The sequence below is a fragment of the Heliangelus exortis genome, chromosome 18 (genome assembly GCF_036169615.1).
Source record: "Heliangelus exortis chromosome 18, bHelExo1.hap1, whole genome shotgun sequence".
NCBI lineage: Eukaryota > Metazoa > Chordata > Aves > Apodiformes > Trochilidae > Heliangelus > Heliangelus exortis.
Genome location: NC_092439.1, coordinates 860,588 through 885,327, shown reverse-complemented (window position 1 = coordinate 885,327; position 24,740 = coordinate 860,588). Strand labels below are relative to the sequence as shown.

General features: G+C 47.4%; 2 protein-coding genes across 2 annotated transcripts; both read left to right on the top strand.

Moving 5' to 3' along the window:
* The first annotated feature begins 3,107 nt into the window (after positions 1–3,107).
* Positions 3,108–9,225, top strand: SCT (secretin). Its single transcript, XM_071761729.1, has 6 exons — positions 3,108–3,188; positions 5,997–6,097; positions 6,700–6,801; positions 7,077–7,181; positions 8,148–8,249; positions 8,987–9,225. The coding sequence occupies exons 2-6, from the start codon at positions 6,009–6,011 to the stop codon at positions 9,096–9,098; spliced, it is 510 nt and encodes a 169-aa protein (XP_071617830.1). The 5' UTR covers positions 3,108–3,188; positions 5,997–6,008; the 3' UTR covers positions 9,099–9,225.
* Positions 9,226–11,293: 2,068 nt separating this feature from the next.
* CDHR5 (cadherin related family member 5) lies at positions 11,294–22,419 on the top strand. The gene is made up of 14 exons (XM_071761927.1): positions 11,294–11,468; positions 11,683–11,861; positions 12,761–12,811; positions 13,137–13,229; positions 13,358–13,456; positions 14,807–14,917; positions 15,246–15,422; positions 15,627–15,717; positions 17,100–17,197; positions 17,455–17,661; positions 18,635–18,751; positions 19,595–19,667; positions 21,019–21,170; positions 21,805–22,419. Exons 1-14 carry the CDS (start codon positions 11,390–11,392, stop codon positions 22,378–22,380), a joined length of 2,103 nt encoding a protein of 700 aa, XP_071618028.1. The 5' UTR covers positions 11,294–11,389; the 3' UTR covers positions 22,381–22,419.
* Positions 22,420–24,740: the final 2,321 nt, after the last annotated feature.

Sequence of the window (24,740 nt, the reverse complement as noted above, 5' to 3'; positions counted from 1 at the left end):
GCCAGGAGGCCACAGCAGCCCTGGGGAGGAAGCCACCTAGTCCTGCCACAGTGTGTCCCTGCACAGGAACCTGTCTGTCCATCCATCCATCCATCCCACACTGTGGAGACTGCTGGCAGCTTGGGAGAGAGGGAGGGAGAGAGAGAGGGAGGGAGAGAGGGAGGGAGGGAGGTGGTTTTTTGAGGTCCCACAGCCACACAGGGCTGTGATTTTCCTTCTCCTTTCTTCTCCCAAGCCCACCTACAGCTGCTCCTCCTCACCCCTTCTTCTCATCCCACTCAACACTTTTGCATCCAAAATTACAAAATCAAGTGGTAAAGATTAAAACCAGTCCTGAAACTATCCTTTGCAGGAAAGGAGCATTTAGAAAGCTAAATCCTCCAATCCCCTTATTCCAATTAGGGTCCTTTCTCTTATGGGCCTGGGACTGGTGCAAGCAAATGACTCCAATCTGCTCTGAGGAGATAGCAGTGTCCCAGCCAGCTGCTTGGCACAAGGCTCAAGGCTCAGCTGCAAACACAGAAGAGAAACCCCCACTGTACACATGGACTTGCACATGTACATATTAAGAAAGAGAAAAAAAAAAAGAATGGGGGAGGTAGAAGTTCCTGAACACCCTGTAAGCTGATTAAAGGGTATTTTATTTTTACGTAGGAAGGATTTAGCCATGCAGTTCCTAGTACCATCTGACCTCAATAAACTTCCATGCCATTGGCAGGTGCTGCCACTGGATGGGGTGACAGCTTGAAGGTCAGCACCTAGGCAGCTTCCTCAGGACTTGTGACACCACTGCTGGACACGTGTGCTGAATGAGATGGTCCTGACCCAACCTCTCAGCTTTCTGGACCCTGGTGCAGTGCAGAGGCTGAAGGATCACGTTGGGATGCACCTGCTGGGCAGGCAAGGGGGCTCCATGGAGAAATTTCACAGCTCTAAGATGCTGTGTTTTGCACTGCAGGGTTGGTGGCTCTTCCCTCCCACTGCCCAGAGGGAGCAGCCTCCTGCTGGGAATAGTCCTGGCACTGGTGCAACTGGATTTACTTAATGCAGCTCAGCAGAGGTTCCTCCAGGCTCTCAGTGCCAGTCAGTCAGTGTCAAGCCCGAGCACAAGTGACTGCACAAAGCTCCTGGTGCCTTTACACCTGACCACAACCTCAGGGCAGCTCCCTTCCTGCTCAGGGCTGGCCCTAAGGTTCACAGATGCCTTCTCCCTGCTGCTCTGGGACACCTCTCCCTGCTCTCCTCAAGGAGTGTTGATGGGTGGCCTCAGTGCTCCTCAGTGCTCCAGATCCTGTGCTGTGTCCCATGAGCAGGGAAGGCACTGGCAGCTGGTGACAAGGCCAAGTTCAGCTCTGATGTTTTGCAGGTTCAGGCATGAGAGCTGTGCAAGGAGCAGGGATCAGATGAGGGCAGTAATTTCCTTTTCCTTTGTCATTCTGAGTCAATGCTGGGGAGCTTTTCTCTACAATGATCCTGCACAGAGATGATGGGGTAGATTACAGTCATTAATGGATGATTTAATCAGGCTTTGTGCCTGCTGGATGCAGGCAAGAGGAATCTCCACTCCCACTCTGAATGCTCAGACAATTGGAGAAGGGGAAAAGCAAGGTGCAAATTCACAAAGCTCTATTCAGAGCTAAGCAGCATCCTTTAGCACTCCTCTTTCCACAATGTCCCCTGATGAGATTTTAATGTTAATTCTGATTAAAGGAGAATCAGATGTTATTTCAGGATGGGGATTTGGTTTGGGCTCCAGTTCATTCAGGTATAAAACCCAGTTTGCAAAACTGTTGAGTTTCCTTGGTCCTGAATTTCCTCACCAGAGGAAGCTCCTCACCTCAGGAGCTGCATTAAAGCTCAAGGCTGTGGCTGTCACCTGCATAATGTCACAGCAGCGCTAGGAACAGCCACAGACTTTTCTCTCCCTTCACCTTTTCACTCTTTGCCACTGTTGCTGCAAGGCAAAACCCATTTTTGGTTAAATCAGGTTACTTAGTCCATGGTCTTCCAGGCTCCCAAAGGTTTTGCTCTCACCCTCTGCTGCCATCAGGGGGTGACTTCACCATTGCAGCCTCTCTGAGCTCTTGTCTAGACCTGGCTGGGTTCTCACAGCAAACTGGGGACATGTCAGCCCCTTTGGGGTTGTTTGCAAAGCAAATCACAAAGTCACATCAGTCATATTTGGCTCCCTGTGTGTTGTTTAGCCTTTTTTTTTTTTTTTTTTTTTTTTTTTTTTTTTTTTTCAAACAAACTTCTTTTCCTTCTTGCCTTGTTCCTACTACTGGACTTTCAGATGCAGATGACAGGGAAGATCAGGTCCTCTGACAGGCCCTCTGCTTTTCCAAAGGAAAAAAGCAGGCAAGAGAAAGTGTAATACAGCTCCTACCTCTCCAACTGGAGGATAAGATTTATTTATAACAATTAATCCTTCCAAGCTGCTTTTTACAACATAAAGAAAGGGTGTAATCCTATTTTCTTCCTCCATTTCCATGTCACCTTTTGTTGCAGTATTTGAGAGCAACGAGCTCCAAACCCCAGCACAGGCAGGGAAAATATTCATGGGGTTTCCTGTGCATGTTTAAGCTTCTCTTTGGAGCTGTGATACAGTCTGTTCTCAGCAAACCTTTCCCAGACATGGTGATGAAACCAGAAATTGAAAGATATTGTCCCCTCATGCACAAGTCAGCCCTCATCCTACTGATCAGAAAATGTTTGCCCTAAAAATGTGCCAAGATGTTCAGCCAAAGCAGAGCTGTACACATACACCAACAGCTCCTGGGAAGTGCAAACAAAGCCCAAGACAGGATTAAAAAAAGAACAACAGAAGATTAAACTCCTATCAAGGGACAATTAAAGCCAGGAGAGATAGCGATGACAACCATAATGGACCAATTGGTACAGGGATGTTTGCCCAACAAATTACTCTCATTATAGAGAGAAGCAGGAATTCTCACCCATCAGCAGAATTACAGCCCATCAAACTGCTGTGGATCACCTGATCAGATTTAGAGAGTAATTAAAAGGACATCCCAGCCTGGATGCATTATTTGCTGTTAATTATGATTACTCATATTTGTATCTTTAGCCAAATAATTGCTTCTGATAAGGGCTGCAGATTTATAGGGGGCCATGGAGAGGAGGGGGCCCGTGGTGGTTCCCAGCTGAGAGCCTGGAGTGAGCAGGGTTTGGTGAGTACCCCCGTGAGTTTGTGTGAGGGGGTTTGGTGAGTACCCCTGTGAGTTTGTGTGAGGGGGTTTGGTGAGAACCCCTGTGAGTTTGTGTGAGGGGATTTGGTGAGTACCCCTGTGAGTTTGTGTGAGGGGGTTTGGTGAGTACCCCTGTGAGTTTGTGTGAGGGGATTTGGTGAGTACCCCTGTGAGTTTGTGTGAGGGGGTTTGGTGAGTAACCCCGTGAGTTTGTGTGAGGGGTTTGGTGAGAACCCCTGTGAGTTTGTGTGAGGGGGTTTGGTGAGTAACCCCGTGAGTTTGTGTGAGGGGGTTTGGTGAGAACCCCTGTGAGTTTGTGTGAGGGGGTTTGGTGAGTACCCCTGTGAGTTTGTGTGAGGGGATTTGGTGAGTACCCCTGTGAGTTTGTGTGAGGGGGTTTGGTGAGTAACCCCGTGAGTTTGTGTGAGGGGTTTGGTGAGTACCCCTGTGAGTTTGTGAGGGGGGGGTTTGGTGAGTACCCCTGTGAGTTTGTGTGAGGGGTTTTGGTGAGAACCCCTGTGAGTTTCTGTGAGGGGGTTTGGTGAGTACCCCTGTGAGTTTGTGAGGGGGGGGGGTTGGTGAGTACCCCTGTGCTGCCCTGGGCAGCCTGGAGCTGCTTGAAGGTTTTGGGTGGTGGGTTCCAGGTTTTGTGAGCAATTGCCATGAGGCCATCATCTCCTGAGGAGCAGTGCTGGTGCTGTGTGGGGTTTTCCTCCTTTGAAGCAACCAGAGGAAAGAATGGACCCCATACAGCAGCTGGACCAGATGGCTCCCAGAAATCCATTGTCTTTAGTTTTAGGTAGGGCATGAGGGATGGGCAGGAGTGAGAAGGTACAAACTGGCTGGGTGACAGACTTCTTGGAAGCCCTGCTAGTGGCAGAGCTCCTGCAGGGTGAGGGGAGCCACGATTCAGCAAAGCCTGTGGCTACAGCTGACATTTCAGCAGTAGGATTTGTCTGCTGGAAAGGTCTGAGATGCTCCCAGGTCCTGGGCTGGCTTGGTGCTCAAGTCTTTCAGCTAAAAGAGGGCCCTAGGGAGTCTGCATTTACTGAAAGGCAGCAGCACTGGGGGGGCAAGAAAAAGCTCCCAAGTATCTTAAGAGGGTGAAACAGCTCTCCTGTGGTGATACTGAGGACCTATCTCCTCCCTGGAGTCTGATTAAAAAACAACCAATGCAAGACATCATTACTGATACACAGGGGTTCCCCAACAGCCATTACTGCTCCCAGAAACTTCAGCAAGAAAATATGAGCTGCACACGGAAGACAAAGTTATGTCCAGAGAGAGAAAAAGAGAACTTGACCCACATGAGTACCAGCTAGGAGGGGTATGAAGAGAGAGGAAGCTCTGGAGCTAGGGATGAGGTTTAAAATGGGCTCTGAAGTGTGGTGCTCCACAAGAAATGCCAAATGCCAGCCCAGGCTTGGCACAAGGAAGACAAAACTGCTGCAGTGAGGTCCTGGCCATGGCCACAGCCCTGCACGGTGGGCATGGTACAGACAGTGCTGGGGGGATGGTTCTGTTTGGACTCTAATAAGAAATTCTTGAAATGTCCTGGTTTTACTTATTCCATTCCCCTAAAAGCCACATCAGTCAGGAAAACACAGCACTGAGGCACCAGAAGTGTATGGAAGATGAAGCTTAGGGCTCCTTAACCAAACAAACCCTCTCACCTGTCTGCTCCACAACCCCCATTAAATATTTGTGCTCTGGCTCACAGCAAATAAATTTCTGTGTAAATCCCCTGCTCTTGTCCTTCCTCCTCTTGCCTCTTCTTATCTTGCTGAATCTCTAGAGCAAGAAACAGTCCCAGAAGGGCAGCTAGAAAATGTTCAGGAAATTCTGACAGTCCTTTAATGCTCTTTGTACTGTCTGCTTTCAGACTAAGATAATACCAAAGTGTGAGAACTTTGCTTTTGGCTTAGCAAGTGCTATCTGAGAGTTCCCAGAACAGAGACTAAGAAAGGAAGGTTTGCTGCTGTGCAGGAGGCAGGCAGGCATTCCAGAGAGTACAGACAGAGCTCCTCTGTAACCCTGGGGGAAATGTGAGCACCCTCCTGTAGAGGCACATACACAGCTCTGCAAAAAGAGCCTGGAAATAAAAGTGAAAACCATGTAATGGCTGGTGATAAACAAAATGTGGTTTTATTTCACTAAAGACAACAAAACACAAGGTTCTGCTGCTACTGAAAATGTCTCACTTCTTTTTTTCCTTCTTAAAAGATTAAAGGATGGGCAGATACTGGTACACACAAAAGCCCCTCCCTTCCTCTGTTTGTAGATGAATGTCTATTTACTAAATGCCTTTTTTTTTTCTTTTGGTCTGAAAAACCAGATTTCTCCTGGGCATTCTCTAGGTATACTAATAATTGTCTGTATGGGATATTTTCATGGGTCCTTTAAACCCTCTCCTTGAAGGGTCAAGTCTCAGAGTAGGATGGTTTTTTTCATGGTGTTGTGGTGCTGATAGACCAAGTCCCATGCTACCACCTCCCTGCAAGCTGAAGGGATGTTGTACTGACCCCCAGAAAACTCAGCACAATCACCATCTCAGACAGACAGCCCCAGACTGGAAGGTGGGGGGATAACAAATGCAAAGAGCTTCCAGCTGCCTGGCAATGGGAATGGTTTTAATTCTTCACCTTTAGTATTTTTCAGGAAACTCCAATCTTTGCTGGCAGGAATGCTGCCTGGTTTAGTCCTCGTGGTGTTATTTCTGTAGCTGGGGCATGTGAATTGTATCAAAGACCGAGGTCACTGTTGTGCTGCTCATCAGACCTTGTGCTTTAGCTCAGGAAGAAGATGGTTTGCCTGGTGACTCGGCTGTGGCAGCTCATTGTCCCTGTCATTGTCCTCTCACACTTCTCAGCATCTCTTCCATCCCAGGAGAGGTAAGCACCTCTGCTTCCTATTTCTCTGTGCATTGCTGTTCAAAGAGCCTGCTGGCTATAAAGTCAGCCTTTTATCTGCCTTTCAGAACTTGCACCTGCTTGGCTGTTAGATTTTTTTTTTCTTCCCTAAATTGCTTTAGTTAAATGAGTGTGAATGCTGTAAACATTTTTTTCTTGCTTAAGAATGGAAACATTGATTTGACTTAATTAAGGGGAAAAACCAGGACCCCAAACAGGTCAAACTACAGTTAAAAAGACACTCTGGAGTCTGTTTTCCCTCTAGGTGCTGATCCAGGCTGACAGAGGTGGAAGTTTCTGTTTCAAAAAGCCCAGTCTCATGCAAACACAACCAAAAATAGTCTGTCTTGCAAGCTCACCAGTTCACAACAGTGTGTGTGAGGTTTCAGCAGGGCTGCCTCTCCTCCCCCTTGTGCAGGAGCAGATAAAGCACAGGGAGACCAAAGGGCTGGGAGAGGACAGAGCTGAGGCTCCCTCCCAGAGCCACACACATTTGGGACCCTCTTTTTCTGAGGGAGCAGTTTTTCTCTGGCCTCAAGCCCATGCCCTTCACCTCTTTTTTTTTTTCTCTCATAACCTCCCAGGACCCAGAGAGATGCTGATGGGCTGTTCCCCAGTGAGCTCAGCAAGATCAATGGCAATGCCTACGTGCAGCAGCTTGTCAAGCAGCTGGGCCTCAAGGAGAGGTAAGGACCAGCCAAAATCACCCTCCTGGGGCATGGAAGTCTCCCTGGGAGACAGAATCCTAGGAAGGAGGGGGATGCCTATGGAGCTGAGCTGTCTCCAGCTCCAGAGCCACCCTAAGCCTCATCCAGAAGATGACCAAGATGAAAGGAGACAGATGAAAGGGAGGATTAAAGGGCTACTTGGTGGTGGGAAGATACAAATTTCTGTCTTGTGAGAAGTCCCACACCACATGGCTGGGAGCAGCAGCCCTTGCACTGTGTGTTTCCTGACGCAGGTCCCAGAGGCACTCGGATGGGCTCTTTACCAGTGAGTACAGCAAGCTGAGAGGAAATGCTCAGGTTCAGAAATTCATTCAAAACCTCATGGGCCGCAAGCGCAGGTAAGAGCTCTGCTTCCTGGGGCCAGGAGGGCAGCTGGGGCCCTGCAGGGCGGGGAGGAGAGGAGGGGGCTGGAAAACCTGAAACAGGGATAAGTGGGCTGGGGGCGCTTGGGCTCCTCCTGCTGGGCTGGGCTTGGGCCCGGGATCAAGCTTGACACAAACTTCTCATCAGATCACAGCCTGGAAATTCGTGTTTGCATTTTGCTTTAGTGTTTTGGGGAAAGCTGTAGGTGCTTTACCTGCTCCAAACAAATCACCTGAGAAAATGTTTGTAGATAACTGGAGTCCCCAGCAGAATGAGGAAGACCTCTAGATTTCATAGTTCCCACTCGTAGCTCTGAGTGCCAAGCTGGGCAGACTTCAGACATCATTATATACCTGAGCCCCCAAATCCAGGGCCACTGCTGTCCCTGAAGCCATGGGTCTGAGGACATCACACTAATCACGTGTGGGGCACTGTAGTACAGCTCACAACTGCTGCTGCCCTTTCTCCACGTTGCCTGGAGAAGTTTCCTTCCAGCTTGGTCCTTTCCTCAAGGCAGAGACACAGCACATTGATTCCTTTCCCTCTGTTCAGGGTGTTTTGATATTTTCTGGGGCATGTACAGCTAACAAAATCCTGGCAGATACAGTAGATTTTTAATTTCCAAATGCTGGAAGAAGGCAAGAATCCACAGGCAGAAGGATGTGCTGGTACTGGAGAATGAGGCAGATTGCAAGTGAGGATTAGAATCTGTCCTTTTGCCAGCCAGGAAAGATCTGAGACTGATTAGAAGAGGAAACTTCTTTTTCTTCCTGCACAGCTCTGGTGACAGTCAGCAGGTTAACAGAGCATGGATCTTGGGGCAGGTCACTGGTGGGAGTGAACCTGCTTCCTAGACAGCAGTGCTGCTCTACAGCTGTGGTGGTTACACTATTTGATTGCTTCTTCTAAATATTATTATTAATTTTCATTATCTAAACCAGCTCTGCAGGCCCTGTCAACACAGATGTGCAGGGGAGAGAGGAAGAAAACATCCATGAGGAGCTTTGCTTCATGTGGTTGTACCAGAACTTTCTGAACACCAGGTAGGTGGGACAGATCTGTCACCTCTGTGGCCCTGAGCACCAAAGTCCTGCAGCTGAAAGAGGACTTGTAGAAAGTTGTAAATGCCCAGTTTTGCCCCAAGCTCAGAAGTCTGATGTAAAGCATTCTGTGTCTGCATTCAGGGCAAGCTCTGTCTCTGCCTCCCGAGCCCACCTGGCACACAGTTTTGCTGTACCTAAAGGAGAGGTGGCACTGAGACTGGCAGCCAGGAAGTGCCATATAAAAACCTGTTATTTAAAGTAATGAATCTCAGGGAAGTGAAATAAAAGCCTTCTGTAATCACAGAGCTCTCATCCTGGGCTGAAACAATTTTTCATCCCACCAGGAAATGTGATCTAAGAGCTGAAATAGAAAGCCCTGACTAGAGTCAGGTTTTGGTTCAAACACACAGCTCAGGATGGGCTGTCCCAGCATCTGGACTTTGTCTCTTCCTAGGGACCAACCACTCTCAATTAGACATTGCACTGCTAAATCACTAAAATTGGGAGGAATAAGCTTGCTCTTGTCCTTATTGCCCAGAATAAATGGGGGTGAGAACAGCACTGGGCTTGCTTCTGCCTCCTGGAGTGACTGCAGGCAGCCATGGTCTGTGTCCCTCTGCCATCCCCCTGCTCCTTGGAGGCATCTTTGGATTTTCCAGGGTGGCCTTGTCTCACTTGTGCAGTCCCTGCTCCCAGGAATAATACTGAACTGCTGCTCTTTTTCTCCCTCCCAACAGCCTCTCAGACAGTGATGCCAAGGAAGCTGCAGCAGCTGCCAGCCACTATGTCTGCCCCATCTCTAGGCAGCTCTTTGCATCCCTGAAGGAAGACACAGACAGCTTCAACTGAGGAAGGGGAAGAACCAGCCAAGGAGAGAGCTTTGCATGTGTATAGCCTGGAAAATGAACAAGCCAGCTACTCAGTTTGCTTAGGAAGAACCCTTGAGATCAGAAAATAATAATAATAATAATAATAATAATAATAATAATAATAATAGTAATAAAGGTTCTGTAAGCAGCCAACTCCCCATAAAACCTCTTAGATTATCAAGTTAACTACATGTCATAGTGAGCTGGTGTCAGTAGATGGAGCCTGAAGGAAGCAGATCACTGCTGCCTTGTGTTAGCACCTGCTGCCTGCTTCTCAAGTCAAATAAAGATTCCTCAGCTATGCCTGTGCTTTGGCTGCTCTTTGGGAAGCAGCAACGAGTGGTACCCTGAGCAGGGAGGGAGGGAGGGAAGGTATTTTGGCAGGTTTCCCCCACCCAAGGGGTTGGTTGCCAGGCTTCCACCAGCTGGAGGCCCTGGCCACATCTCCTGTGGCTGGGACTCAGCACTGCCCAAAATCCAGAGGCCAGCACCAGGGCCTCCAGGGAGCAGAAACTTTGCCAACTGCTAGATTTTATTGCAAAGAAATGTACTGAGTGCTAACCAACACAGACACACACTGTACATGCCTTTTCCACTCCATTCTGTTCCTGGATTTACTGGCCCAGCTTTTACCTAGCCACAAAAGATGAAGATCTCCTAGGAGGAATATGTTCCCACCATTTAATAAAGTTTATGTTATCCTTGTACTGCCCAGCAGATTCCTTCCTCTGACAGAACAGAAACTCCCCCTTTCCTGTAAAAACAACAGGATTTGAAGAGCAGCTCTAAAATCAGGCATCTTCAGCTGCAATCACATCTGCTGAGTCCATCCTGTACCACCAGTGTTCACCATTTCTGATGCACCTGACACCTGCAAAGAAGCTGGTGCCTCCCTCATGTTCATCTCAGCACCTCCCTGAGATGCTGGAATGCTGTGCTCCCAGCCCTTGGCATTGTTTATTTTGGTCCATGGGAAATGTCTGCTGGGAAAGTGAGCTGTGGAGGGCTTTGGGAAGGAATGTTGACAGGCTGCATCTTGTTAAGCCACTAACAGCCATTTGGCTAAATTGCAGCATCTGAGAGATTTCTGCAATCAGTTGGGATTTTATAAGGAGCAGCTGTCCCCTTTCTCACCCTTCACCAAGGGGAAAGCAGTGGTGTTTCTCTGAGCAAGTGGCCAAGAGCCTTGCCACATGATATCTGGCTTAGAAAAACGTACACAGGCTCAGGAAAAGGCAGGACAAGAGAGCATGAGAGCACTGAGGCTTCAGGAAGCTGGAGATGTAAAGAGTTGGAGCCTGGATGGAGGCTTTGGGGAGCATCCATACAAAGAGCCACCACTGGCAAGGTAAAAAAGGACAGGTTTTTTCCCTACAAAGCTGCTGGGTCATCACTGGGCTGCAGCTCAGCCCAGTCACTGTCTCTGGATCCACTGCCCACCTTGTGAGGGCCATGAGGGGGGCTGGGAATAGCAAGGTTGTCTCAGAAACAGAGATGATTAGCTCACCCCAATGGGTTATACAGGGTCTCAATCCTTCCCTTACTGTCCAAACAAAGGAGCAGCTAAGATGGCTTTGTCTTCACTGGAACCTTTGCTTTTCCAGAAATGAAGATAAGACATTTGAGAGCTAGCTTTTGATTTTTAATTTATTTTTAAAATCTGTTTCTTATCAGGTCAGACAAGACTGCTGAGAAGCAGTAAGTCATGGGCTGGAGAGAAAAACCTGTTCTAACAGGGAGTGTGAAGAAAAGAAAACCTGTTATAAAATGCCATGCAGAAAAAGCCTGACTAAAATAAATTAAATCTAGGGGATACAGTAGCATTATTATGTCTTTTTCCAGGAAATGATCTGACTAAAACAGACCCTATCTGACACATCAGAAACATAAGCTTGTCTATTTCTTCCCCACTGGGGGAGGCTGGAGTATCCAGACAGCTTCCCAAGTGTCATTCCTTGTCTTCCTTCATGCTCATCTGAGGGAGCTTGGCTCTGGAATGCTTCAAATACAGCCTTGTTCCTACAGAATGTTTAGGGTAGGAAAGAGCCAGGAACAAAGCAGAAAAAGGAATTTATGTGTCACTGTGTTCCATGTCTGGTAAATATCTTCCAGTAAATCACCCAATGAGGCAAAGAGGCAAAGGTTGAACTGCAGCAATCCACTCCAGCCAACCAATGCTGCAGCAAACAGTGACTGCCCAGACAGCCCTGGGAGACACCAGGAGAGAGGAGGCTCAGGAACAGGGATTATTTCACCAACTGGCAGCTCAGCATGGCTGTTTCTCACTGGCTCCTCACTTCTGTGCTCTTTCTGCTGCTCTTCATAACTCCTCTTTCAGCACAGCTAAGAGGTAAGCTCCTGCAGGAGGTCCATGACCAGAGGGGAATAACCCCCATGGCAGCAGGGATTACACCATTATGGGGGAAGATCTTTTTCTTACTCTGAGACAGCTTTGGGCAGTGACTTTCTCTCCCAGGGTAACCAGAGGGGTCCCAGGGCTCACCCAGCTCTGTCACAGTGTGAATCCCTGGGCAATTTTGTGTCGTGTTTGTGTCTTTTTCCAGGATGTTACGTTGATAATGACAAACCAAGTGTTTATGAAAATAACCCTCCTGGCTACGTGGTGACCACAATCCATGCTGGGCAAGGTGTCACAGTAACCATTGATCCCTCTAACCCCGATGCCAAGTTTTTCACTATACAGGGATCTGAGCTACAGCTGAAACAAAGTGTGGACTATGAGGTAAGCCCTTAGTTAGCAGGCTGTGAGGATGAGATGGATAATGCTGGGGTGCAATGAGTTTCAACCTGGATTCTTGGACTTCCAGAGATTTTGTAACTCATTTCTAGAGGATCTAGGAAGCCACTTCAAAACTAAACCTATTTGTTGGGTCTGAGTTCACTGCTTGGGAGGTCAGCCCTTCCACAAGTGGAGTATAGGCAGGAGAGGGAGGCATTGTATGCCTGCTGCCACCTTCCTTCACTGAGTCCACATGAACTAAAGCAAGGGAAAGTTTGAAAAGTAAAAACGTGACAACTGCAGTGTTTGGAGCTCTCCAGGACTCAGGTAAAATGATCCCTGTTTGTCTATAGAAAACAGCTCTGAGCAGTGATCTTGTTGGAAGCATAAAGGCAGTATGAAAGGTCAGTGTGTTCAGCTAGATTGCTGCTAAATTACTTCACCTTCCTGGAGTGCTCTGTGTACAGCCACAGGCATCCTTAAGGTGACTTTTCCCAGTGTAAAACTCTACATTTATCTGAGCAATGGGCAGCAGAGACAGTTAACACCCTGCAGGTGACACTGTTCTTGCAGCATGGTGCATTTCTGCTTTATCCAATTTAAAAAGAAATCTCTGTTTGAATTCACCTTAAGTGTGGGAAAATGGCCAATTACCTTTGCTGGCATGTTACAGGAATCACAGGGAGAGAAGCTGGAAGATCCATCTGTTTATCCACCATAAAATGATCTCAGTGCTGATGAATGCTGTACAAGAAAGAAAGAAATAGTTAGATATGCCTGAAAACAAGATAAAGCCCAGCAGCATTTCTGATTCAACAGTGCCTTTATTTGTCTCATTTACTTTAGAAAGAGTACATTCTGGTTTGTTTCTACAATGACTGGGTTTTTGGTTTTGTGCACAGGAAGTCACAGTGCTGCTGGTGTCCCTGATTTGTCAGAACACTGCTGGGGAGGTGAGTGCTCTTCCAAACACTCAGCCCTGTTACAAAGTCCTGCAGGGCAGCACATCCTTCTCTCTGCTCTTCCTAATCCTCAGACTGGGATGAGGAGATGTTCTTTTTCTTGTGGCCATACACACCCCTCTCACAGCCAAGGAGAGAGCACCCAAGGCTCTGTAAATGGGGAACAGCCCCATAAACCCCACACCCAGTGTGTGCTGGCTGCACGCCCCAGCCCCATCCAGCTGTGCTCATTAAACCTCTGGTACTCTGCAAATCAGGACCAGCCCCTAACACTCCTGGTTTTGTCTTTGTTTCTCTTGCTTTACTCTTCCTGCAGCAAGATTCTTTGCAAATTGTTGTGACCATTCTCAATGTGAATGACAACAGCCCAGTGTTTCAGGAGCTGAACCTCAGCAGGGCTGTTCCCGAGGTAGGCATCTGGCATTTTACAGAAGGGAAGCAGACACTGGGCCACGCAGTGCTGTGGGGTGAGGGTGGGTTGGCTGGGAGCAACTCTCCAGCCCATTTCACAGAATAACCCCAGCACTTCCATTTCAGGACACAAAAGTGAATGCAGTGGTTGTAGCCCGTGAATCTCTAAGTGCCAGTGATGCTGACCTGGACACCATCTTTTATGAACTCACAACAACAGTGGTGGTGAGAATCTTTGCTTTCTGAGGAAAACATGGTAGCTCTGGAGAAGTCTGTGCTTAGTTCATAAGAATCCCAACTTTGAGGCTCAGGTCACTGTATTGCATTTAGTTCTCTGACAGTTTCTGGAAGGGGCACATCTTTTACAAAAACCAAAGGCTGAACTGTTCAGCAGAACAGAGCTATCAACATTGCAACTATTGAATTATTTTCCTGCTCACACTTTTATTGCACTGTACAGGTTAAACTTTCATCTAGTATATTCTGAGCCATATGACTAAGGGAAGTCTTGTGGGGATGGTCTGTAAACATATCAGGGGAGACCTTTGTACCTCACAGAGCTCAGAATTGAGTTGGATAGGGATGGGAAGAGTCAGTGCCTTGTTTGCCTGCAGGCTCCATGCAGAGTGGAGACCACATGAGCTGCCCAAGATCCCACAAAAAGTCTTTGGCAGAACCAAAGGCAGGCTCCACTTTCCCCAGCTCCCACTTTAGTGTCTTGGTTTATTTGCTCTTAAGGGGTTTGCTTGGTAACACAGGACATGAATTGTATGCACAGTTAAATCTATGCCAGCCTAGAGTGCAAGGGCCTGCTAGAAACTATACAGGAAAAACAAAAAAGTAAATTCCAGAGAGAACCAAAATTAATATTTCCCCTTTGAATAACCATTGGGGTTGAGCAGACAGTGACATGTTGCCTCCAGTACCTACTTAACCCTGGAGATTTTAAGGGCTGTGAACAGAAACCTCAAGTTCTTGAATTTCAGCCATGGGACCAAACTTAGCATTCATATTGGAAATTCAGAGGAATTTTAGTCAGGACACAAGATTAAAGGAGAACCAAAGCAGGTGCAGGAGGCTACAGAATAAAATGCAGTGTGTGCTGTTTCACTTGGGCTTTACAGTTGCTTCCAAAGTTCAGCAGTGCTAAGCTAAGGTGAGGGATCTGGGCCAGCCTGGAGAGGCTGAGATGTTTTGTGGGTGGACATGAGATTGCTTGGCTGCCAGGGACCCAAAATCAAGGATTGTTGGCAACCTGCTAACTGTAGGAATTAAATGAAGTAAAAGATTTCATCCAGTACCTGCTGAGCAGGTAGGTGGGCAGAGCAAGGAATCTTGTAGAAGAAAACCCACAGGAGCAAGAACAAAGCTTTCTGACAAGCCAGGCTACTCACCCAGGATTAAACAGATCTGGAATTCTCACACTGCTCCCTACTTCCTCATATCTACCTGTCCTTGCTCCAAGTGCCCAGGATTAAAGGTCTGATTGGGATGACAAGCACAGCAATGAGCAATAGTTTGAACACATCTGTGACTGAGTCTGCTAGTAGGGTTTTCCTTTTTTTCCCCTGTCAGGGCACAGATGGTTATTTTGCCATAAGAGGACTCAACAACCCAGAAATTTATTTGCAAAAAGCATTGGACTATGAGAAATTCAATTTGACAACGTTGGTCTTGTATGCAAGGGTAAGTTCTTCAGAAGGAACAAGATGCCTTGTTTGCCCCAGTCTCTCTTGAGTGAAGGGTAAGTCTGAATGGGAGATCTCTGGGCTGGCAGGAGGGAGGGAGGGTGGATACTGGGGGTGGAGAATTTGAACCAACCTTCCACCCTCCATGATCAGACAGTGACAGAGTGGCATTCAGTCCACCTTGTCAGCAGAATGAGGTAATTCATTGCTTGTGCTAATCTCACATAAACAGCCAAGCCCTAGCTAAAAAGATCCTGGGCCACTGGGGGTTCTTCTTTGGGCAGTAAGACCTGCACCTCACAGGTGTGCTTTGCCTTTGGGTACAGGACAGGCCTGAGGGCAGCACTGAAGTCACCCACACAGCAACTGCAACTATCGAGATTGTTATTGAACAAGCTGACACCAAACCTCCCTGGTTCCTGCCCTGCACCTTCACTGACCCAGCCAAGAGTGTTTGCATCAGCAGCCCCTACACTGGGAGGGTCAACATGAGCGAGATGTCGGTAAGCAGCTCAGACAGCAGCCCTGGTGCTGTTCTCAGCCAACATCCAGGTGCTATTCCCATCAGATAGTTCTGAAGAACTTCCATGAGCCTGTGCTGCTCTCCAGTCATAAATGCAGATGATTCAGCAATGACAAGGAGGCTCCATCAGCCTGGAAAGCAGAATTCCTGGTGTGGTGTGTAATGCTTTGCCTTGTGATTGCAGAGGGAGCCACTCAGCCTGGAGCCAGGGCCCATCTATGCTATTGATCCTGACTACATGATAAAGGAAAAAGTTGTGTACAGTATTGTTGGAGGTGAGTGGAAGTTGTCACCTTCAGATGTCCCCTACATTGCCTGCCACGAAGAGATACCCTCCATGGCACTTGAGAGTTGAGGGGCTGGGGATTTGCCCCTCTATTCCTGCCATAGAAACAGAACTAGATCCACCAAACATTATGGACTAAGTAGAAGAAAGAGAGAGGAAGAAAAACTTACAGCCCCACAAACCATTCTCTATGCAATCTGTTTCAAAAGGACTTTGTTTTTTTGGTGAGGTGAGACACGTTTTATCTTTAGGCTTTTAGACTTGATTTTGCCATTCTGGTCACACCACTTTCATTCATGAACCTAAAATTCCCACAACAGCAGAATAATTTTCATTCATTGCCAGGAATTATGGTTTTTATCCTCCAGCACATTGCCACTATCTAACCTGCCCACTTTTAGTCTTGATTTCCCAAAGATTATTTGAATACAGGAAACTGATTGCCCAGTCATTGCCTGGGATTTTAATAGTGGGGTTTTGAATAGCTCTCAAGGTGAAGTTAGGTCGTATTAGTGGAGTGATAACTTGTTCATCTCCCTTTACCTGTGCCACCTGGAACCACATCTGATAATCCTCCTGATAAATACATTGAACAACCTTAAATTCCACTGGCAGTTGGGAGGCTGTGTGGCCTCCCTACCCCCCAGTTAGCAGGGAACCCAATGGGGTCCTTGTCTGAATACAGCCCCCAGTATCTCAGAGTGAGGAGGAGAGCTAAACATTTTGCTGTTTTAACATATATCCAACATAGATTTTTTTTTTATGATTCAAACACCAATTAGAGATGCAGGAAGATGATTTCTACTCTTCCATCAATACCAGAAGGGTTCTGTGATTAGGCTCCTTTTGTAACCAGAAATCAGCATTTCCAGACCTGGATGCAGTTCACACTGAGACCAGTGTTCCCAGCAAGTCAGATAAACCATGCCCTGAGGTGTCATTTTTCTCTTCACAGCATCAGTAACAAGGTCAGGTAGAGATGTTTTCCCTTTAAATGCCGAGAGCTACTTGAGAAAGATCCCCAAAATCTTTGTAGATTGTTTTTTTGCCTTTAAAACAGAAATAATCCTTTCCTTATCCTTCCTAAAATGCAGTCTGGGTTCAGTGCACTAGAAATAGAGAATTTTAATGTCCTACCTCATCTGGTTGGGTTCACACATATCTTCTCTATGCTTTCTGTCTGTCCAGTCCCTCTGAATGTCTGCCCAGCATTCCCAGTCCTTGAAGGAGCCAGGCAGGCAAGGAAAAGAGCATCATGCCCTGGGGGTACTGCTGGTATTGTCACAACAAAATGAGTCAATGAGCTCCAGTTCACTTTGTGAAGGTATTTGAAGGCGTTTGATGATTGAATAATCTTTCCAATTTCTTTAGGGAACACAGAAAATGTATTCTCAGTGGATGCAAACTCAGGGAATCTAACTATGAACAAAGCAGCAACTGCCCCAGGCTCCTACCTCCTGCAAGTCATGGTAAGTCTGACAAGGTTACAGACAAAAATCCACCAGAGCTGCCTTGCCAGGAAGCAGCAGTCTTGGTGTGACAGCACTCAAGCTAAGAGCAAAAAACCAAGCTAAATACAAGGACTCTAAACGGCCACCCATGACAGGTCTGGCCCAAAGCTCACTGAAAATGATTGAGAGAACACAAGGGACTGCACTGAGTTCCTTTTATATCTCATCACTAGGAGGAAAGGGCTGCACATCTCTGTCTCTCTCTTTCTCTCCAGGCCACCCAGGTTAACAACATACAGAAATATGCTGTAGTCAGTGTGGAGATTAAGGTCATCAATAAAAGTGATTATCCACCACACTTTGAGACCAGGATCTACAATGGAACAGTAGCTGTTGGTCTGGCCCCAGGAAGCTTTGTCTACCAAGCTGGTGATCCTGCAAAGCCTCTGATGATAACAGCAATGGATGAGGATTTCCCTGATGTAAGAAACTGCAAATGCACTGCACTCTTTCTCACTGCTTCAGGCTTAGAGCAGGATCAGAAAACAGGAGGGAAGGAAGGTGGGGAAAGGCAAACACGTTTTCTGCTAGCATTTTGTATTATATGTCCCTGGAAATTCCACTTAGTTCAGCCTCACTTCTGGTGTGATGTCATGTGGAGAAGCTGCTGGACTCCTCTGCCAAAAGCCAGTCCCACACAGATGGAAATAGAGGAGCTGATCCACCAGGAAACAGCAACACTGAGTAAAGCCCAGGGACAGTGAACACTCTGAACAGGTCCAGACCTGAATTAGGGCTGAGGAAAGTGTTTTCTTGGAAAGTTTGGGGTGGCAGGGCCCCAGGTGGAGGTGTCATCTCTCTCCCAGGCCAAGGAGAGCTCTTTGTGAACTGGTCTGGGAAGAGGAGACAGTTCAAAGACAGCAGAGAAGCAAGGACCTGGGCTGGAAATTAACCTTCTCCCTGTGAGAACTCATTTTGAGAGAGCACTTTTGAACAATGTACTGGAGGAAGGAAAGGGGAAGAAATTTACTGCCATTACCACATGTGGTAATTGCCATTATTGCAGATGAAAAAATTGTGCAGATCTCAGCACAAGGATTATCCTCCATGTACTTCCCCCTTTGGCTCTGTATTAAAGGCAGAACTGACCAAATTTACAAGTAGAGATTGCATAGATGTTTTGCTTGGGTAAATGCTAAAGATACCACTGCAAGCTGGGCAAGACTTGGGTTTTTTTAAGTAGCAACACTTTTAGGATGCTTTCTTGAACTTCGAGAAAGAGGGTGCACAAACTTGAGTTCAACCTTTCTCATGTGTTCAGTCCAGAATTATTTATTGTGCTCTATAACTGCTCTTACTTCACATGTATTTAAGGAGTCCTGCCAAGGGGTTGTTACAAAGCTGCAGGCAAAGCACAAGCAGGGTGGTTTCATCATTCCCCTTTCTGGCTTTCAGAAAGTCAACCCAAACATTGAGTACTACGTGGAAAACAGCACTGATTTCATCTCAACCAAAGATGGGCTCATCCTGACCAACGTGGTGCTGCAGTCACCAGGAACTGTAGCCATCGAGGTAGGGAGGTTTTCTTCATTCCCTTGCCAGGGTTGTGGAAGGAAGGGGTAATTTTGAGTAGAAAAGCACCAAGGATGGAATTCCATTAGGTAAAGGATATAATGAGAGGACAGTTCTTCCCCCATCCATGTGCATCATAAATGTATAGGGATAGAAATAGATGAAGTGATAGCAGATTTACTCTGTGCTATAGCTGGTGCTACCTGTTTGGAGACAAGACAAAATCATCTGGAAAGGTTTTAGGAGCCCTCTTCCCACACTGATTCTGATTAAAAAAATAAGGAGAGTAAGCAAGTGGGTAGGAGGTTGTGTGTAGGTTAGGGCAGGGTATGATTGCTGGCATATACCCCAGCTCTAAAGGCTACAGCCCCAAACTCAGAAATCCTTCAGTAAATCCAGTACTTCTTTTGTGTAGGCCAAAGGAAGCAGTTAATAACTTCAGACTTTCTAAGAATCTAGATGTTTGCTTTGTCCATCTGCCTGCCAGTGACCACCAGCTCCCTAAGGCTTGTCTCACACAATGCCATGTCCTGTGCCATGCCTGAGCCAGCCTGGCCAGAGCACTGTTTCAGCTACAGGGGCAGGGCAGAGATGCCAACACGAGCTGCTGCCTGCCCTGTGCTGCCTGAGTCTGTGCTGGGAAGCTGCACACAAATGCTGCACTTGGTTTGGGCCCAGAACAGTGAATCTTCAGAGCTCTTCTCCCTCTGTTACCAGATTGTCCACACCAGCAAGGCTGTGGTGAGGATATGGACAAAGTACTTAAATGGCCCACTATATACCTTGAGAGTGGGCTGGAGATCCAGGAAGTCCCTAAGTTATCTCTTCCCCATGTTCACATAGGCTGTAGGAAAAGATCTGGTGAGCCTGCAGAAGGCAAGCACTGTAATCGTGGTGGAGATCATCCCTGGTACAGGTAAGCTGAGTGTCTCTTGGTTTTCTGCTTTGTGGAGATGACTTTTCCACCTCTGTGGGCAGACTGGCAATGACCTGGGCTGAGGCCAACCCTTGGGAATGGCCCTACCAGAGCTGAGATTACCATTTGCCTGTCCCATCTGTAGGATATTTACCCCTCAGCTGGAAGAGGTGTTGCTCAGGAATGTGAATTAATGGGCTGGAGAGTGCTTTCCTGAGCATGGCAATAGGTAGGGAGCAACTGGAGTTTATAAATATACTGTGCTTCTGGGAGGTGGCAACTGTACATTGGCCTCTGGTTTCTGAGCCACCAGAGCCAGCTCCCGGGGTGTCAGTGTGAGTCGTGGCACCAAGCTGGGCACTGAGGCACTGTGTGCTGCACAGCACAGCACAGGAGTTCAGGGTGGTGGAGTTTCACATCAGCTCTGTGGGCTGTGGTTCCCTGGGAGACACAACCAAGAAGGAAAATCTCACTGGTGACCAGTGTATTAATGATAAACTGAAAGTGCAATCAAATGCAGAGGGAATACTCAAAGTTCAGTGTCATAAACAGGTTAGCAGGAGAACAGAGCTGTCTTTCGTTAATCATTAAGCTTTAAAGAGACTAATTCACACTACAAAATGAAGCTGGAAAACTTAAAGAATCCCACAGACACCAGCAGGAAAAGCTGGTTAACCCTAAGGAAGCTGCTGTCTTCTCACTCTAATGTTGATCTCCACACAAATATTCTTACACTGATGGGAGGCTGAAAGCATAAGCCACTCCTGAAAAGGGTACAGTAAAAAAAGGCCAGGAAAGGGTTTCATGTTCTGGGGTTCTTAAAATGTTTTTTCAATTTCCTATTAAGGTTTTTAAGTTTCCTGTTTTAATGTGCTCGTCAAGATCAGAAGTGATGTTCCATATCAAAGGGACCCTTGCATTCTCACACATGTACAAACATCTTATTTTTGCACGCTGGTGTCAATGGGTGAAGTGGGAAAGTACAGGAGCCACCTGGCTTTACTGCACCTCACATCTGCTTGCCCAGCTGAGCCACTTATAGATTACCTTGGCTAAATCATGGAGTAAAAATCTCTGGCCTGTAGATGGATGCTACTTCCACTTCATGTAACTTATTGGAATTTATAATATTCTGTGAATGGTCACCTTAAACTTTCCTTTTAGGACAGCAAGAAAATGGCTTTCAGTGACATTAAATATATCACTGTCACATTCTGTAGCACAGGGTGCCTCTTTGCCCTTCAAAAATTGGTCAGAGCTTCTCCCACAGTGAAGTGTGTAAAAAACCAAACAAAGCCCAAAACTAGCTGCCATTTTTAGGCTTTGTAACAGTGGTTTGCTTTTCTTCTAGTTGTAACCCCTCCTGACACACCATACACTGCTCAGGATATGGCTATCCTAGGTGCTACATTGGCAGCACTGCTATTAATTGCCTTGGTCATCCTTGGAGTAATGGTCTATAAACAGTATGGAAAACCAGTCAAACACCTGATCAGGAAAAAGGTAAGTGCCATGTTTGCACCTGAACTTTCTAGAGGCAGAAAGTGGGAGCTGAGGAGGTTTTATGGGTTAGTGTGGAGGTCACGAACCACTCCTGAGACCATGTTTGCAAAGGCAGCACTGTTTTGGTGGTATTTGCTGTTCTTTTCTGCACCCCTGAGGCTGGAGCCATGAGGTAGATGATGAGCAGACACGGTAAGGAGAGGACAACAGCTCCATGGAGCACAAAATCCAGGATGAACGTGCTGCATATCAGAGGGAGTCTCTGTAAAGCCTGTGCCTGGGGTACAAACCACTGTTCCTCCTCCCTCTGTGGTCCATGGGGAGCACAGCCCTTCACCCTGAGTGAGGTAAATCCCTCTCCAGAGTAACACCTCAGGGGGTGGGCACAAAGCAGTCTATACTGCTGGTGCTCAGCCCACCTGAAGACCTGCCCACATTTATCTGAAAAAAAACCCAACCAGAAATGGAGTCAATAAAAGCCAGTTATTCCAGGGAGCTGTATCTTTCCCAAACTTTAAATGAGTTTAACTGCAAAACAAGCTGAAGCTTTTCTGAGCAGCAGCTCAGTTACTTCAGCCACTTCCCCCCACCCTGTTCCTTTCACTACAATCACCATGTGTCTCTCCTTCTGTAGTTCTCCAAAGAAATCTCTGGGGGTTACCAGAACCAAGCTTACCAGGAAGATGAACACCCAGATGTGAGCAGCAAACAGCATGAAATACCAGAAAATAGCAATGTCCAGGAGCCAAGGACACGTGCATTTGAGCATCCAGCTCCCTCCTTGGCCTCCTCCAGTGCAGAAGAAATTGATAGCCACCCAAAGGTTTCTGTGGCTTCCACCATCATCTCTGACCAGGAAGAGAAAGAAGAAGAGGAAAAGAAAGAGGAAGAGGAAGAAATGGAAGAAGAGACAGGGCATGAGAAAGAAGTGAAGTCTATCCTCAAGACAGACAGGCACGTGGCAGATGATGGGTACAAAGCTGTGTGGTTTAAGACTGATGTGGATCCAGATGCTGAAGACAGGGTTGAAGTGATTGAGGACAATGCAGCACATGGAGATGATGACAGTGACCAAGATCTGCAGATGGATGAGGAGGAGGAAGATGAGGAGGAAGAAGATGATGATCACAGAGGGCTGGGAGTGTCCTTTGCCTCAAGGATCTCATCACCCCCAGCTGCAGAAACGATAGTTGACATAACAGAGATTTAGTGACAGAAAATGACTGTGACAAACCATGGAAATAGGCACCCCCTAAACTGTGAAACCTGGCTGCCTTGCAGACACCAAGCCCATCTTTCTGCTCAGGGGGGAAACTGGAAGGCAGGAGCAGGAGGCTGCCTGTCCTGCCTGTCTGCAGTGATGAAAGACAGACTGCAGCTACTCAACTTTTTAGTGAGACACTAAAATCCTGACTGAAATATCACTTAGGATTTAGGGTGGGGGGAACAGGAATCTCATTTCTCCACCTTCCTGCCCAGATCTCTTGGGGTCCCTTACATCACATTTCCCAAACTGGCTGCAGATACAGCAGCATTGGTGCTGGACTGACTTGGAAGCCCTTAGCCCACCTCATGGGAGCAATTTAGTTTCACAGCCCAGTGTTCATCTCCTCTTGGATAAAGGACCCAGCCTTTTGGCTTGTCCCCTTTTGGCTTGGGGAACCACCCTGCTTGGTGGTTCCCTTTAGGGTGTTACAGTTTGATGCCAGCTGTGGGGTGTGAGCCAGTGCACGTCACCCTGCCCTGCTCATATGGAGGTTTCCAGGAGCTCCCTTCAGGGCTTGGCTCTGCTCTCCACCATGCCAGACTCTCTGCTCCTGGGACAAGGAGCTGCCACCATGGTCCTCATCCTGCCAGCAGCCGGTTTCCATGGTCAGGAGCTCCTCTGTGACTGGTAAGCAAGGGACTGATCACATGGTGTTTACTAAAGGAGTTTGTCATCAGTTTTTCTATGTCATAAAACCACTAATTGTGCAGCACTTCTTTAGCTGTCTGTCTCCTGTCTGTCAGGGAAAAGAAGAGCTCCCACAGGACCTGCCTACAAAATCCCAGGAGTATTTCTAACTCCCTGGGCTCTTGGCAGCAATGGGTATCATTCCAGGGGTGCTGGATGTGAAGTCAGCACACTGCTTCCCATTTTTTTGCCTTGCTCAGTAGGGCTCAGGGTGTTGCTTTTATTGATGCTGCTGAAGGTGGAGGTGAGCGTTGCCTCCCAGTGCCAGATATCACCACCATTCCTCTGCTCCTTTCTTGTCTCAGAAGCCAACCCCTGTGCATACCATCTTTGCCATTCATGAGCACCCCAGCAGGCTCTTTCCATGCCATCTCTTGAGCCTCACTGAGAGCCGAGCTGCAGCCTGAGGGCAGAGGTGGCTCACTGAGAGCAAGTCAGCTCTGTCATGCTCAGCTCACCAGTCCAGGCTTGAGGATGAAAGGCTGCTGACATCTGGGCTGACTTCATGGGGTGTCAACACCATTGCATGTTAGACCCCTCCTTCCTCATCTTTCAGCAAGATTGTCTTCAAGTATGGTCCTGCCATGAAGCCCCAAATTCAGCAAAGTGAGGACAAAGTTTCCAGGTAGCATGGGGATGTGCACCTGCCATCAGACAATCTCCTCCTCCAGCTGGCAGCCAAAAGCTGGGCTGATTTCCATTGGCTGAGAGTATGGCTGAGTGAATTTCCATCTTCTGTTTTATCAGAACAAAATTGATGCTGTTCCTGCTTTTGTCATTTTAGGGCTAGCTGCAGAGCAGACATGGGCTGTTGAGTGTTTAACTTCCAGTAAAAAGTGTCCAAGACAGGGATGCAGTAGAAGGAGCTTGGATCATTAATGCTCATCTCACTTTCTCAGCCTAGCAAAACATCCCAGGGTTGCAAGGACATAAAAGTCTCATGGTAGAGAAGCAAACCTAAGAAATAATCCTGCCTTTTCTCTACAAACCCATCTGCAAGTTGCTGCCATTATTCCAGATGAAGGTTTGAGAGAGAGAAACCCAAGTGTGTCTGCTGGGATCCACCTATTCACCAAAGCACAAGTTATTTCCAAGGAGGCTTTTATCCTCTTGCTCCACAGTTTCTTTCTGTACATCTCCCTGTGCCAGCATTGCTCGTGCTCAGCTCTGCTCCCCTGTCTCTGAGGAATGCTGGCCTTGCTGTGTGGACTTCAGGACCTGCACTTCTGCTGAAGGTGGAGATTGAGATGTGGAAAACTTTCTTCCTTACTGCAATAAAGCCCTTTGCCCAGAAATTGTAAGCGTGGTTTGTCTGATAAGGGAGGGTAGGAAGTGTGTCCTGTGTTTGCCATGTAAACATGGCTTTTCTAGTAGCCCGGGGTTATCTCCAGCAAACATTTCCCATGGGACTGTGAAGATGCTCCAGTAGCTGCTGCTAATTGCCAGCCCAACATCTTCATCCCCTAGCAGGTCAGCCAAGCCCCCCCTCCATGCTGATACTACTCAAAGGAGGATTGCTGATGGGTGGGGGAAGCTCAAGTGTGGGACCAGTGCTTATCTGAACCCCTCTCTTGTTATGCTACACGAGCTGCACTTGGCCATTCCTGCTTCAGTGC